Source organism: Polyergus mexicanus, unplaced genomic scaffold (genome assembly GCF_030449975.1).
Source record: "Polyergus mexicanus isolate NDT 795.1 unplaced genomic scaffold, iyPolMexi1.0 SCAF_7, whole genome shotgun sequence".
Classification (NCBI taxonomy): Eukaryota; Metazoa; Arthropoda; class Insecta; order Hymenoptera; family Formicidae; genus Polyergus; species Polyergus mexicanus.
In genome coordinates, this window is record NW_027223327.1 from 8,740,709 (window position 1) to 8,757,037 (window position 16,329).

The following is a 16,329-nucleotide window of genomic DNA, read 5'->3' on the forward strand; positions in this document are numbered from 1 at the left end:
TATATATAAGTGTCTGTCTGTCAAAGAAATAAAAAAGAAATTATAAGAATAATTTTTATTAATATAGGAAAATATAAACAAAATAATGTGTATTTAATCAAAAGGCGTCCATCTAGTGAGTGTATTTATAACATCTGATATATGCTATGAAATTCGATCCATGCCCTTGCTTTCTCTGTCAGTTTCATCTTAATAATAACCGTTTTTTTTTGTTTTTTTTTTTGGAGGGGGGGGGGCATAAGAGTGCTTTGTTTTTCTACACGCATCGCTCGTTTCCTCGATGATGCTCTTCCTCGAGGAATCGCTTCGTGTGCGAATCACGATTGAATCGATTCGATAGGGGATAGGGATCGAATCGTCAGTCGTTACGCTGATCTCTGTGCGAAAAAGGGAGAAAAAGTATGACACACACTTTCTCTCTCTCTTTCTCGCCGGGTAACGGCGATTGCTCTCTCTCTCTCTCCTCGACATTCGCTTCTTTTCGTTGAAAGCTTCCTTCGTTGTCATGGGAACGCGATGTCGCGCGACGGCGGAGAGAGAGCACGAGACGCGACGAGCTGTCACGATTACGTTAGGTTAGGTTAGGTCGGCAACTCCTTCATTCTTCCCTTTCTCTCCGGTTTGTCGCGAGATCGGGTCGTCATGGCGATGCCGAAACAAGGTGCTCAACACGAAATACTGATAAACGAAAAATTTTGACGCTGACTTTACGAATTGGGAATGATCAATATTACGTTAGATTGATTCATCGGTCGGGCCTGTCAAGTCTAACACATGTTTTTCTGTTACGATTTCTCACTGGTTGTTCAAATCCGATAGGCAAGTCTTTCATCCTTTTCTTTTTTTTTTTTTTTGTCTCGTCGAGCTTGTCATAAGTCCTGAACGTGCACACGACCCGATACCGGTGAATGTAATAATCTACTTTTTACAATAATTACAAATAATATCACGATATGCAGAAATACAATGTAAAATATCTCTTTTATACGTAGGTAAAAAAAAATGTCTTGTAATTCTGAGAGATGCATTGAATACAGCGCGATATGAGCAATTGATATAATCTCGCAGAAAATATTTTGCATTTCACGGCTTCAGCTGTCGATCGAGTTTTGCTCGCATGATTTATAAATGTGTATGGATATTCTAAATATTGAATGTGCGAACGATGTTCTGCGCGCCACAAAAGGCGTCCCTCCCTCCCTCCTTCCCCCCTCGTCACGATGACTTTTGCCCGACATCCGCATCGAGAAGTTCTTCGAAACGCGATACCTCGGCTATTCTCGATAGAGAAGGAATTCGCCATGCAAAAAAAAAAAAAATAAAAAAAAAATGAATAAAGCGGAAAAACAGAGCAAGGAAATCGATCCCGTCAGTTTCCAATGACATAGACCTTGGTCGATGTGCAACATTATCGGGGCTTCTCTTTCCGCGGCTTTCCACCTACCCCCCCTCCCTCCCCCCTCCCTGTCTTCTTCTATCTTCTGTAAGTTTCGTTTCTACTCTCCTCGCTTTTTCCGCTGATTGCTTTCCTTCCTTTTACTGCTTTTTTTTTTTTTTTTTTTGCGTCCAACGAGATCTCTGCGCGGATTCGAATACAACGATTTATACAAGAATAAATTGATTGACAATATCTTGCATAAAGTATATCATTTGTACCTTAAACTAATATCGAATTTTGCACGTTGTATGATTAAGTTGTGAATTGAGGGGGAAGAGTGACAATTAGCTAAACGTTAATACTCTGAATATTATGAGAGAGTTGTGACGTATTTGTACGTGATGTATTTACGTATATATGTTGAAATTACGTTGTATATCAAGGGCGCTAAATTATAATTGACATATGAGATTTTGTCATTTAATCGGCTTATACGCACCGATATTACATATAACGTTACAAACGCGCGGTTAATCTCTAATTGTATTTTAGTCATAGGACACCCCTTGTGACTAATTGGAGTTGTAACAGGCGGTCGGCAAAATGTCGAAAGTGTCGAGCCGCTAAAAATTGTTTTATCATTTTATTTGCGATACGTAGTACGATTCTATGCATGAAAAAATACATTCATATGTTAAGTTTTTTTAATACAATATCTTGCCATATGCAAAATAGTTCAATACAGATTCTTTCGTACCTAACTCATCTCGTTAAGATTCACATACGCATAATTACACTTATTTATTCAAATTATCCTGGAAGCGAAATAATGAAAAATAGACACTAAAAGTACAGGAAAATATATATTTGAAAAATGTAAGCTCTTATAAAAATCTTAGATAATGCAAATTTTTCTCTAAAAGTAATTTCTCTCGTTTGCAAAGTTGACTTGCATGTTGTGTAGGATTAATGATATACGATGCGTGGAAGTAATACACGTTGCGCAAACCACATTTATTTATTAGCTTATCTTGCGTCAATGCACGCGTTGAGAAGTTTTTATTCAATCTATGTTCCAAGACAAATGTCTGCAATCGTGATCGATTAAGGAGATTTATCGTTCAACCGAAGCGTATAGTTCTCTCTCTCTCTCTCTCTCTCTACTCGCGATCGGCACGTTGATAATCTCCTCGTAAAAGACATTCGCGAGTGTCGAAATTAGTCGAGTCCAGGATCAGGAGGCATAGTTTACTTATTTGATCGAATTTGTTTTATCGATTATAAAGCTGTCATGGCGACGACATTTGCTTCTTGCGTAATGCTACTTGGAAACGTGACTCGATGGTGGGTACCTTTACCGAGGATCGGGTTACTCGGCACGGCTTCGGTAACGTGCACACACCACGTTCCACAATCTTGTACTCGGTGCAGATCGATATTATGCAATCACGTGACGAGCACTGTTCCGTACTGCAAAATTCCTTGGGCGTTTTCGCATTCTCATTTATCCGCGGGAATTCTTCATATTTCTCTTTGTCATCTTCTCTCCTCTTTATTTATTTCGAAGCGCGCGATCGAATTTAACTTAATTAACGGTTTACTAAAAAATCACATTCGATGTCCAATCAAAAAGGAATTAATAATTATCGACTTATTGTAGTAAATTAATTAATGATATTTATTATCGTCAAAAATCATTCGACGAACGCACATTCTCATCTTCAAATATAATGTCGAGTAGCGTTAGATGCTTTTTCTCTCGCATTCTCTTTTATCTTTCTGAATTGCGCGCTCTTGAAATCACCAACGACAATGGCGTTTCTGCGTCGAGCGGAGCTGCCCGTTTTTTATTTACGACGAAGACACAAAGTGAGAATCGCGCGATCGATACTCTTTGAGAAAAGCCAGAGTCTTCATATACGTATATCGCTGAAAGGCAGTTTTCGACCTTGTTTTCTTGCGCCCGTTTTTTTTTTTTTTTTTCCCTTACAGCTTCGACGACGACACGATCTGCATCTGTCGCGTCTGCAAAAATGTGCCATTTTAACGAGCGAAAGCGAACTCCGAGTGAAGAGGAGGGATCCAACGCGTTTCGTGGCCGATATCGCGCTTTTTTCCGCGTCCACATGCCGAATGATTTGGGAAGCGATGCGTTTTTTTCCGCGTCCACTTGCGATTTACTAGCTCGAGCGATATCGATCCGTACAGCCGATCAAAAGCGACACGTGCACCGATCGTGCGTGCACGCACGCATTCATGCGTATGTGTACATACGCACATGCGCGTTACATGCTACATACCTTGTTCGTCGTTTGCACGATCGCTTCCCATACGTACCGATATTTCGTATTAACAGCGCGGTAAATTTTATCGTCGCTGAATTTTCGCCCTTTTAATTTAAAAATATTTTCATTTGCCAAAATTATATATATATATATATATATATATATTATATACCTACAAATTGCAAGTCATATTTCGCGTAGCGAAAAACAACCGGTTGGACGTGTAAACGAACTGCTCTCCTCATTCGAATTTAGCCCAGTTGCATCAACAATTTTAATTAACTCGCAGCAGACGCCGTGTAACATAAACAAAAATGTTGCTAATTAATAAAATGTAAAAAAAAATTATACCTCGCATATATATGAAAGAGAGAGAGAGAGAGAGAGAGAGAGAGAGAGAGAAATGTAAAAAAGTTTAAAATACTAAATTTATAATAACTGCCGAGAATCTAGTCTCGATATCGCTCTTTTCATGATTTTATCTATAATGTATGTGGCTCGCTGCTGTAGAGGAAAAAAGGTATTTACATAAGTAAAACACTTTTAGATCGTTAATGCAATCAAGGTACAATTGTGAAATATTCATAAATGTGATATATCAATAAAAGATACGCTGCAATTTTTATTGCACCGTCCTTCTTTCGATTACATCTGGCTTCTGATTGAGAAAAGGTGCCATAGTCTTCACGAACGAGACGTCAAGGTCGAGCATTCCTTCACCTCGCTCGATTTTTGCTTCTTTATTTGCCTCTCCGCGCGGCGCGCCGGTTTTTCTCATCGTCTCTTTCCTTTCTCTCTCTTTCTCTCTCTCTCTTTCTTTCGTTTCTTTCCTCGTCTCTCTGTCCGATTCATCGTACGATGGTCCTCTGCTTCTCGCCGATTTCTCCTTTATCTAACGTCTCTCCGTCTATCCTTTCTTCTTTTCTTCTGGGCAGTTTCTGGAGAATCGATACCTGAAACAATGAGATCTCGTTCCTCTAACAAAGACGATAACTTTTTTCGAAAGGGAGAAGAGATTAATTCGAGTATAATTCGCGATTATTGTTGCATATAGAATAATTTTATCTTCTAGCTATTATATATTATCATGAGAAATTAGTATCGAGAATAATATTTCAATCAGAGGTTGAATATTTATAAAATCGCGTTAGAGAGACGTGGATTCGGCTATTCTTTTCTTCTCGGATTCTAATGAACAATAATTTCTTACTTAATTTGCACGAACGACAACTATTTACAGAAGTTTCCTCGTTTTAAATAATCAGCCATCACTTAATCCGATAAGAACAGCGAATGAGTAATAAGCATCTTAACATTGCTATTGTCGCCAAAGAATATTAGTCCAATTGCTTTGTGTCAATTATACTCTCGTAATTAACGCTAATCCGATTTCTCGTTGTGATGGCTGCCAATTATGGCGAATTATTCACTAGTGATATGGATTAAGTTCGCACGCATACATCGAAACGAATCATCCGGATTCGCGTTTATGAAGTATTCTCAATTACCGTGTAGATTAATCGTGTATTATTTATGTGCTTCGATAAATAATTTTCCAAAGTTGCGGAGTAATCGATTTTTCGAGAACAAATTACTTTATTCGAAGACTATAATCTCTGAGATAGCCGATGCGATGAATTTTATTTGCAGGAATATTATTATATTTCTTAAGGGCTCAATTTTTCTTTAGCAGCCCTAAAGGCTCAGTTTTATTTTAGCAGTATAAAAAATTTAGGATTTTTATGATTTTCTTTTGAAGAATATTGGGAATTGATCTTTTTAGCGTTTTACATTTTTTTTTATCGATGCTTAAACAATACATCAGTATTTTTAGATCTTGGATTTCGAGCTTTTTTTTTTGTTCGATACGAGCCTCTACACGTAGCGTATTCAGAAATGCATGGTTCGATGGTGTTGCTGGTCGTTTGTAATTGTCGGAAAAGACTCGGTCTAGTTTTACTCTATAGGATATTTTTGGCGACCAAATTTCATTAGAACACGGAAAAAGAAAATTAGCTGCCGTAGCTAAAAACTGCGTATGATAACTAGATTTCAGTCATAATATTGATGGACAGCGAATATCTTAGCTGCGATACCTAATTTATTAAGCGCAACAGCAAACCCCGTTTTGTTGTATTTTAAAAATTTATTTTACAAACCATGATTAGCTATATGGTAGCGAATTTTTTTTTTTTTCCATGAAAGAAATTGAAAAATAATAAACAACTTTACGCTATCACAGATTAGCAAGAAAACTCGATGAAAAGTTTATCAATTCGGATTAAGACATTTTGCGCCATGAATTAGATGGATATCGCGATTCGCTCTCCTGAAAACTCGAGGCGCGTGCAGAATTTCGGCAGTGAGTTTCCGAAGGAATTACGAGCAGCCGACCCGTGGTATCCCGGGGGCACCAAAATCTCTGCCAGGTGTGCAGGAACAGCTGCTCTCTCGTCGCGTTGGGGATATGTGCAAAATTTCTTTCTACACTCGCTGGCACGAGATGTATTTTATTTAAAGATGACGAATGCGAAATAGATTTATCGCTCCACCGAGGCGCATTTCGCCAGCCGTTCTCTCGTTCTTCTATCTGAACGTAATGATACAGTCATTGCGATGCATTGCGAATCGTTTGTACTCGCCGCGCATAACTCATGAAAAAAAAATAAACGTTACTCTATCGAATATGTAGATTTTCAATCTCTCTTTTTTTTTTTAAATTACAAAATACTGATATAAAAGAGCAATTTTGTTTTATAAGATTAAATTTTTTTTTAACGATTCGTATTTTTTTGTGCAAATCATGATACGAAGAGAAAAATATCTGTCTCTATTGAATATTTGGATTCTCCTATATCAATTTTTTATTTAATTATATATGAAACATTTACAAAAAAAAAAAAAGTACATAAAATTATTTTTATTAAGCAATTCTCGTGATTTTTCTAATTAATAAGCATTGAACAGGATCTTTTTTCTAAAATTTTTTCCGATTTATTAAGATACACTATTTAAAAAGGAGTAAAATAACTATTTTGCACTTTTTTTGTTGAAAGAAAATTTTACCAAATCCAATAAATTACACGAACGTTTATTACAACGAAAGTCTGCCGATCGTCGACGTGTCGAATATGAACCACGTATATTTGCTTCGTTTACCAGCTGGCACGGTCTCTTCCGGTGCAGGAATGTACGTTCGCTCCGGAAAATGCCTAATCGTGTCTGTCGGACGATACCGCGACGACTCCGAAGGAAATCTTTGTAAATCGAATCGATTACATCGTTAAAGGAAAACAGGAATATACCTATTTTAATCTCCGTGTATTCCTAATTTGATATATGTAACTAAATCGATGTGCTAAATCGAATTACTAAATGTCTGACAATTTCACGTGGAATCGTGTGATAATGTTACGCGACACGAGAGAGGAGGCGCTTTTTTTTTTTCTTCGGCTATTATCGTATTCGTTTTCTTTTCGCGATACGTAACTTGCGACTGCACAGCCGCGATTCTATTCAGCATTGTTACCGATTAAGTCAACACATCGATTGCATTTAATCTGTCCCGTTCGCAGTTAAATCGGCTACTTTCTCACTCGCAGAGCTTTCTCTTTTTTATCTCTCATTTTTTCTCCGCTTTCGTTCTTCCTGCAAATGCATTTGCGAGCGAATGCGTAGCATCGCAAATTATACTCGGAAGAGCTCCTTTTAACTGAAAAAAGATTTTTTTTTTTTTATTTAGAATGAAGAATTTTGCTTGTAATTAATCATTTAGGAGATTTTTCACTACGTACAGATTTTTTCACTATACGATTTTTAATTGGATAATTTTTTGATGATTTAAAACTCACGCGACATTCCTTCGTTATCGAATCTCTGATACATTATTATACATGGAGCGAACGAATTTGAGAATAATTGAGCGAGAAGAAGCAACGCGGGACGAGTTTTGTAGAAATGCATTCCAAGCCGACCGTGCATCGCACTGCATCTGCCAAAGGCCTTATTGTGGCCAGGCAAGAACCAGGCGGTGGCCTGGTCGGCACAATCCCCAGAGAGGATCGTTGTACGTCGTTGAATGGGCCCTTTGTGTCGGCCCGTTCGATGATGACGCGAACATCGTCGCGATGGCGTCGACACCGGCTTCCAAACACTCGGAGTTTCGAGCCTCTGCGGTCATCGATAGACCGGGAGAGGAAGAAGGAGGGGGCCCAGGGAAGAAGGATTTTCGGTGGACGGGAGTCGTTGTAATACTTGGAGAACCGATCCCGGAGACTGTACAGATCTCTCTCGTTGTCTCAGTATATCTGTATCGGTACAGTCTCTCACTAGCTGTTGAATGACGATCAACAGCTGTCGCGTGTGTCGCCGTGTATTGTAGGGGAGAGTGGTGAGGGTCGACTGGATCCGCACGAACTTACCCACCTGGCACCCGACGCAGACCACCAGGCTTCCATTAGCACGTGGCGGTTATCGCCGGAGATTCGATTCGATCCCGGTCACGGTTTCGCGCTTTTCCTTTGCTCGTGACGCTGTATATTATACGGAGAAGAGCATTAGAGGGGGTTTATAACGTGTATAACGCGTGTATCAACTGACGCGCGTGAAAAATAAACCAAGCAACGTCGTTGTTATTTTTTAAGTAATAGCAGCGAATTATATAAAGTTTTTTTCTAGGAACGATAAATTCTTTATTTTTAGTATTAGCTTTAAAACGGATTTAACGCGAATTTGTCAAAGAGAGAAAAATTTCATTAAAGTATACGTTAAAAATGCAACAAGCTACACGGATATACGTGTACACGTCAAGCTGCAAGATACGAGACAGAAATTATATCTTGCATTAAGTATATGAGAGTAAAATGTGTCAGTTCAAATACTAATAGCAATGTTATATTATGTGTGTTACACGCGCAGTATTATTTATAATTATCCGCGAAATTAGCTTTTGATCCGCTTATGAAAACGAGCGATCGCTAAAATTTGCGGTGTCCTAAAAGTGGTGGTATGCGATATTTTTGCATCGTTTTGTATCTTCCGCGAGAGGAGGAAACGAGGTGCGGTCAAGGGTAGGGACGGATCGATTCATAAACAAACCGAAATGGTAGTCAAAGAGACGACTCACGTGGTATCACGTTCGATTGACGTCCCTTGCAAATAATATTCGATATGCGCAGAATAAGAGAGAGAGAGAGAGAGAGAGAGAGAGAAACTCGCACATAATGTCTCAATAGGTTGCAATTCTCGTTTTATTCAATCTTTAATTTAGGAATTTTTTAAAAATTCTTCCATATGATCACATATTATCTCGTTAAATGTTATTAATATCGAAATCTTACAATAAACAATCGTATGTATTTAAATTCGAGATCTTCTTCTTTAGCTTGGAATTTTTTTCACATTCTCTCAATTAATGATCCTCTCCAATTTTATCGGTCTTTTTGCCATCGGCGTCTAACATCGGTTCGTGTCTCATTAATCTGTAGCGATTGTCCAAATGGATAGCTGGTTTGTACTCGTGGAATGCTATCAGCTGAAACATATAGGAAAGGACATATTTTTACGAGCGTGTAAATTACAAAAGAGATTTACTTTATAATGTTAACGCTAAAATAATTATCAGCAACGTGCATGACAAATCCTTCTGGCGATATACAGATCTAATTTTATTATTTATGTCAGCTTTATATGTGTGTATTAGTTTCCAATAAAGATTATGTATACGACATTTTATTATTTATAATTAGACACAATTAGACACAAAAATGTTAACAATTATAACAATAGAATAAGAGAAATTGAATCATTTCTTTAAACAATTTAAATTTTATTTTTTTAAATTATTACTTAATAATTTGCTCGGCTATCGATGATTGTATATATACTGTCGTCTTTGTATCTCTGAAATATGTCAAGTATCCAAGAACACATCTTATATTCCGTCTTACGATATGATGCAAGATTCTTAACGAAAGACAGAAAAGAGCAGCGAGAAGAAGGACGATGGCGCATTATCGTTGAAAAGCCGACGTGACAATCATGCAGTTTCGTTACCGAAAATCCCGACGACGTCGTTCGCAATAAGCCGCTTACCTCGTGTACCACCCATCCTCTCTTGCAAACCGTTCCATCTCTCCAGGCTATGAACTTTCTCGTTGTTGCGGCTGTCAATATTAAACCGACCTGCGTCTCGTTCGCCGATGGCGACAATAGTTACGAGGGCCATTATGACGTCGACGGCATTAATCGTTCGTCAGTCGCGAACACGAGGGGAAAAAAAAAAAAAAAAATATCGCGATTCTCTCTAGTCTTTCGTGCGTATTAAATCGTCGATATATCGCGTCTATGTGTATATGTATAATCGGATAAGTTGTTTGTAAAACAGAAGTTGTTAGAAACGCTGTCATATTTTTTTATTTTATTTTTTTTTTATCGCGGATGAAGGTCCTCTTTCTTTCTTTCACTTTGTTACATCATCAAAATGAACGCGATCGCATGAACGAGGGTCGCAGCCCCCTTTTAAAGAATCGATATTCGTTATCGATAAGATATTTTTCGAGTTCGACGTGCGAGCGACGTGCCTGCGCGTCGTTTCTCGTATTTACTCGAGTTCTTTTGTGTGCGCGGAGGGATGGCGCGATGTGAAAGGAGGGTGGGGGGAGGGGAGGGGGCCCGGCCGAACAAAAAGCACAAAAGCTATCCCCGGAGTCGGAGCAATGGCCGCCGACTTCGCGCCAGGGACCCCTCTCTAAACGAGATTCGTTGTAGCCTCTCTCGTCGTCGGTGTTTTGCTGTCGCGAAAAGGCTTGTCTTTATTATTGAAATAATGACAGTCGAAGCTCTCTCGGGTGCGCTTCGAAAGTAAAAAGGGACAGAGAGCGCTATTATCGCCGTTTTCGCGGGCGTCAATTAATTCCGCGAAGTTTACTTGGGACGCAAATCAAGAGGAACGGAGCGATCGAAGCATACGCGTCCTACTTTTGGCAGAGAATGAACTTTTCGTGAACCGAAAGCGTGACGACGATTGTTTACGAAATCCGAGTCTCGGAAATGCGATCGTAGAGTGGTAAGGCCGATTGGCAACGAGAAGATTTGCATAAATATGGATTCGTTCGGTGAAAGGCGTCTTTCTCGCGAGGCATTTTTAACGAGGAAGTTTAAAAGAGAGAGAAAGAGATAGATAGAGAGGATGGCGAAAGGCGCGCGCACGCGCAACATCGCCGAATATGGATTTAATGCGGCACGACGGAAATCGAATTATCTCATTAGAAGCCGCAAAAGAGACAGCCGCCATTCGTGTGGAAACCTTTGCAAAACCCTTGCTGGTAAGCCAAATGCCTGACCCGAATACACACCGGGTCTTCGCCAGGTCTCGTTCGATCGTCGCTATTATTTTTTTCTCTTTTTTTTATGGTTTCCCTCCGCGGATTGGGCGGATTAATACGATCGTCCCCACAAATTGTATACATATTTTCCTCCCCTAGAATTAAATCGCGGGCATATTTTATTTTGTCATTTTATTAAATCAATGGCAGCGCATTCGTAAACTATCGTGAGAATTAGCATATTTGCTTTGCAAAAGCGCGTCTCTTAATCGATTCCCGTTGATTGCGTAATCTTGCTTACCTTCACATTTAATCTGTTTTCGTAATTAAAGTCTTAAAGTCTCGCGTATAATACTCGGAAATCGCGCGATTTTCCCACTCATTCTCGCTCGCGCTTTTCCATAAATTTTAGTTAAAGTTAATCGGGATTTAATCAATCCTCCGTCTGCTTTCCGTTTATATTCAAGCGGAAAATCAGTGAAATCGTGATTAGCGTTAAATGATCTTTATGAGAATATACGAATTTACGACAGATTCAAAGACATGTAAACAATAGAGAGAACTTTTCATTTTCTATTTCATCGTAAAATATTATGAGAACTATACTATCCCGTAAATTACATACAATACACACATAGCGTATACAACGCGTTGGTTCGTTATTTATCCACTATATAAAGTCACCACACGTGCACCTTGCAGGATAGTTCATCGTACATGTGTCCCGAATCGGCTGATCGGATTCCGATAGACTTTGTACTAAATATCTAATATCCGGTGAGAGAAGCCAAGCTACGAGATCTGCGTACTTTCGTGTATCCCCAAGTGTTGCTCGCCTCGTTATAAACACTCCCCCGATAAGTCGCGTCGCTCTATGATACACGTGTGCGACGTGTATTAAAACTTGACGCTCTCCGACACCTGTCAGACTGCTTTATCAAGTTTTTAATCTCCAGAGAGCCAATAAGAGACGCGCCGAGCCTCGAAGAATACAATACGCGTTTACGGTACGGCAATAATTGAAGCGTATTTGACAAGTAAAGTTGGCGAAGCCAACGAGGTTCCAAGGAAGCGGAGGAGGAGAAGAAAAAAATATTTGCCCGTAGGGTATTTAATTTAATAAATAATATGGAGAGCTGGAGGCGATATTTTGCTCCCTTCCCCCTCATGTCCCCCTTCGTCCTTTCGATCGCGCGAGGGATTAAACGCGCGTGTCTAGATTCCTGGAGAGCAGTACGTTGTATTTCGCAGACCTGCTGTCTACCCCTACGGTGTATTGATCTCAGGGGGGGGGGGATGATTTTTAAGACGAGTTTCGCGCCAAGTGCCACAGATGGCATCACCTTGCAACCGACGAGCTACCCTCGAATTTATTGCGTGCCACAGACTCGAAATGTTGCATATATTTCGCGTGTGAATATCGTGTAAATAAATATATCTTAGCCTCTCCAGGGACGAATTTATTAAAGTTGGAATAAATTATTTCATCTTTTTTTTTTTCATTTGTATTTATTCAAAATCAATTTTTAATTACTAAATACGACAGAAAAAATTGAAGAATGTGTTTGAAATCTCTGAAAAAAATTATGTACGCATATACGTATTGTGGCCATTGTGCGTTAAGTTTAATTATTCGTGAAAGAGAATCTATAATGAAATATAATAAAACCTTGACCCCAATTCTCTTGTGAAGAGATTAAAATATATTTTTAAAATGCAATTTTTTTCCCCCAAAATCCGTATCTGCCTCTCTTATCGCGTTTTCATTCGATCGCAGTTTTATATGGATAGAGTTTATATCCTTTATATCGGATTTGTGGAGAGTACGATGGCACTTTGTAGTTGGAAGCAAAAACGAAAAGTGTTTATCTTGTATAAAATTCTCACCAGCGCTTTACTACAAGCTCACTCTCGGCAGCTCGCCGCCAACTTTGTATTAACTTCGTGCTTACATTCCATAATAATTAATAAGAGACAGACATAAATAAGAAAACTTTCCGGATGTACCGCGCAAAACTTTTCGTAAGCTCGCCTTGCGGGAAGCCGTTTTTATTATCTTCTCGCATGGCCGATATTACAAAGTTCCGAAGAGAGGTCCTTATTGTATGTCGCGCGATAAAAATATGGAGAGAGAAAGAGAGAGAGAGAGAGAGAGCGAAACACGACGACGACGTTGTGAAACACGATGGCAAGTTATCTCGCAAGTTCATACCTCGATGCTATAAACAGACAAGAATAATCCCCTATGTGTTTATTTAACTGACAACTCTGACGAAGAGATACGTATCTCTCTCTCTCTCTCTCTCTCTCTCTCTCTCTCTCTCTCTTTCTTTTTTTTTTTTTTTTTACAACGTCAGATGCTGAACTCGATGCCAAGATTCTCTGAACAATCTCCACTTGAGAAAGAACAGTGTGAAATATTACATATAACTTTCCTTCGTTTATTCGTAACGCGAAGGTGCAAACGAGCATTGTCACGTTCGAAGGCTACCGGGTTAATGCCGAGGAAGGGGGAGAGAGGGGATGTTTCCGAAGGACATACTTATCCCGATCGCGAACGTTGACGATTATGTCGCGTATACGCCGGCCGAGGTTATTGACCAGGAAGTCGGCTTCTCGTCAGGAGGTTGGAGGGTGGAAAGGCGGTGTCGACGACGGCGGTGGTTCGAAATCGGGGGGTGGAAAGGAAGGAGGAGGGAGAAGAAGGAGGACGAGGACGAAGAGGTAGCAAACCGAGTTCGCTCGCTGTTTCTCTCAGAAGGGGTAGGAGTATTACAGATCTGCAATATAGTCGCCCTTCCCTTTTGCATGGCGGTTCGTTCGCAGCTGTATATATTGTCTGTGTATATGCGTGTGTGCGTTCACATGTACATTCGTCTTCTCCTTGGAAGGAAGCACGCCGCTAGCAGGGGAATGGAAACATTTTGTTGCCGGAGGGCGAAGGGAGGAAGGCGAGAGGGCGAAAGGGAGGAGAGCGAAAGGGCGAAGCGCGGTTGCGAGAGGGTTTTGCCGATGGCGATGGTGATGGTGATGGTAGTGGTGGTGGTGGTGACGGTCGGGCGGGGAGGGTAGCGGTCTGGAATCAGACAGATCCGCAGGTGGTTCTCAATCCACCGTCGGTCTCGTGTACGTCACGTTTCAAATCGCGAAGATCCGCAATACGAGACTGCTTCTGCGAGAACGTTGGCTGTATTTTCGTGACTGTATTTGCGTTTTCGTCTCACGCGCGCCGACTCGCTCCTCGAAGAAGTTGGAAAGGAGGGTCGTATAAGAAATGAACCGCGGTCGTATAAGTTTGTTTATGCAATCCATGATATCGCTTTGTGTTGTAATCGACATTAAACGGCATATAATTCATGATGGTATCCTGATGAATTTTCCAGTTTCCGCATTCTCGATGCGTAAATTTTGAATTACATGTGCCATTTAATTATGTTTGTTTGTTCACTTTACTAAATTGGATATTTTTCGAATCGCGATGAAATTGGCAAATTAGCTGTGACCAGCTTGCGAATTAACTATACATGCGCGAGCGTAATTATTTTCAGCCGAGCGTGTCAATAATATATGCCTACATTGTATCGTGAAAAATGTTTTTTTCTTCAAAATTTCTCCGTGATCGAAGTGTATGGTTTAAATTAATACTTGACGACTTATTTCATTTTACATACACATTTGTGCCTGAAAAAGAAACTCTTCAAAGTTCCGCAATAAAGAATATAATACGAGTTTAAAATTAAATAATTTTGTACGAATCCATTTACCTCTATTAAGCTAGCAGGACCAAATCAGCAGAATCAAACTGGACCTATCAGATTATTTAGTACCCATTTTGTACTAATTTGTACCAATAATAATAATTTTGTACCTCGTGCCATTTTCAAAAAAACCGTGGCGATGCTACCATCAAATTAAGCTAGCAGGACCAAACTAAAACAAAACAAAAAAATAAAAATAAGACCAGAAATAGAAAGGGCTGAATTTGTACTAATTTGTACCACCCAAATAAACTCAATATATTTAGCCCTTATGCTTAAAACAACCCCCAATTGAATTTAGCCCTATTAAGCTCAAGAGTAAAGTACTCTTTCCAATCAGCAGAATCAATCGCTACTTACACACTGGACGCGGCATAATTTGTACCGCCAAAATGTGAAGTTTCAAATTTTGTACCCCCGCCGTTCCTTCGAAAACTACCCCCGACCCATCTCAATCTCAAGAGTAAAGTACCTTTCGCCACGAGCAGAATCAATCGCTACTTGTACACACAACGCGACATAATTTGTACCATCAAAATCTAAAGTTACAGATTTTGTACCCCCGCCGTTCATTCGAAAACTACCCCCGACCCATCTCAATCTCAAGAGTAAAGTACCTTTCGCCACGAGCAGAATCAATCGCTACTTGTACACTCGGCGCAACATAATTTGTACCGCCAAAATGTGAAGTCTCAAATTTTGTACCCCCGGCGTTCCTTCGTAAACTACCCCCGACTTCTATCCGTCTTAAGAGTAAAGTACCCTTCGCGACGAGCAGAATCAATCGCTACTTGTACACACAACGCGACATAATTTGTACCATCAAAATCTGAAGTTACAGATTTTGTACCCCCGCCGTTCATTCGAAAACTACCCCCGACCCATCTCAATCTCAAGAGTAAAGTACCTTTCGCCACGAGCAGAATCAATCGCTACTTGTACACTCGGCGCAACATAATTTGTACCGCCAAAATGTGAAGTCTCAAATTTTGTACCCCCGGCGTTCCTTCGTAAACTACCCCCGACTTCTATCCGTCTTAAGAGTAAAGTACCCTTCGCGACGAGCAGAATCAATCGCTACTTGTACACACAACGCGACATAATTTGTACCATCAAAATCTGAAGTTACAGATTTTGTACCCCCGCCGTTCATTCGAAAATTACCCCCGACCCATCTCAATCTCAAGAGTAAAGTACCTTTCGCCACGAGCAGAATCAATCGCTACTTGTACACTCGGCGCGACATAATTTGTACCGCCAAAATGTGAAGTTTCAAATTTTGTACCCCCGCCGTTCCTTCGAAAACTACCCCCGACCCATCTCAGTCTCAAGAGTAAAATACCTATCGCCACGAGCAGAATCAATCGCTACTTGTACACACAACGCGACATAATTCGTACCATCAAAATCTAAAGTTTCAGATTTTGTACCCTGTTTTTTTTTTATTATGTTTTTCAGTAATGAATTTATTCTAAATTTTTTTAATGATTCTACGTATAAAGGTATTGAAATAAACATACGTACTTGCATGTATACGGGTATGCATGAGGATGTGTATAGTATGTGTTTGTGAACGAAAAACT

General features: G+C 39.8%; 2 protein-coding genes across 5 annotated transcripts in view; one reads left to right on the forward strand and one right to left on the reverse strand.

Annotated features, from left to right (window-relative positions):
• The window catches only part of Msi (RNA-binding protein musashi), a 107,536-nt gene that overhangs the window by 47,825 nt on the left and 43,382 nt on the right, over window positions 1-16,329 (forward strand). The gene's annotated exons all lie outside the window — the stretch shown is intronic.
• Window positions 8,916-16,329, reverse strand: part of LOC138934894 (uncharacterized) — a 28,463-nt gene continuing 21,049 nt past the window's right edge. Inside the window, exon 4 of the mRNA XM_070299043.1 lies at window positions 8,916-9,196. Coding sequence (XP_070155144.1) covers window positions 9,074-9,196 — 123 coding nt within the window. The 3' untranslated portion in view covers window positions 8,916-9,073. The remainder of the gene's footprint in view (window positions 9,197-16,329) is intronic.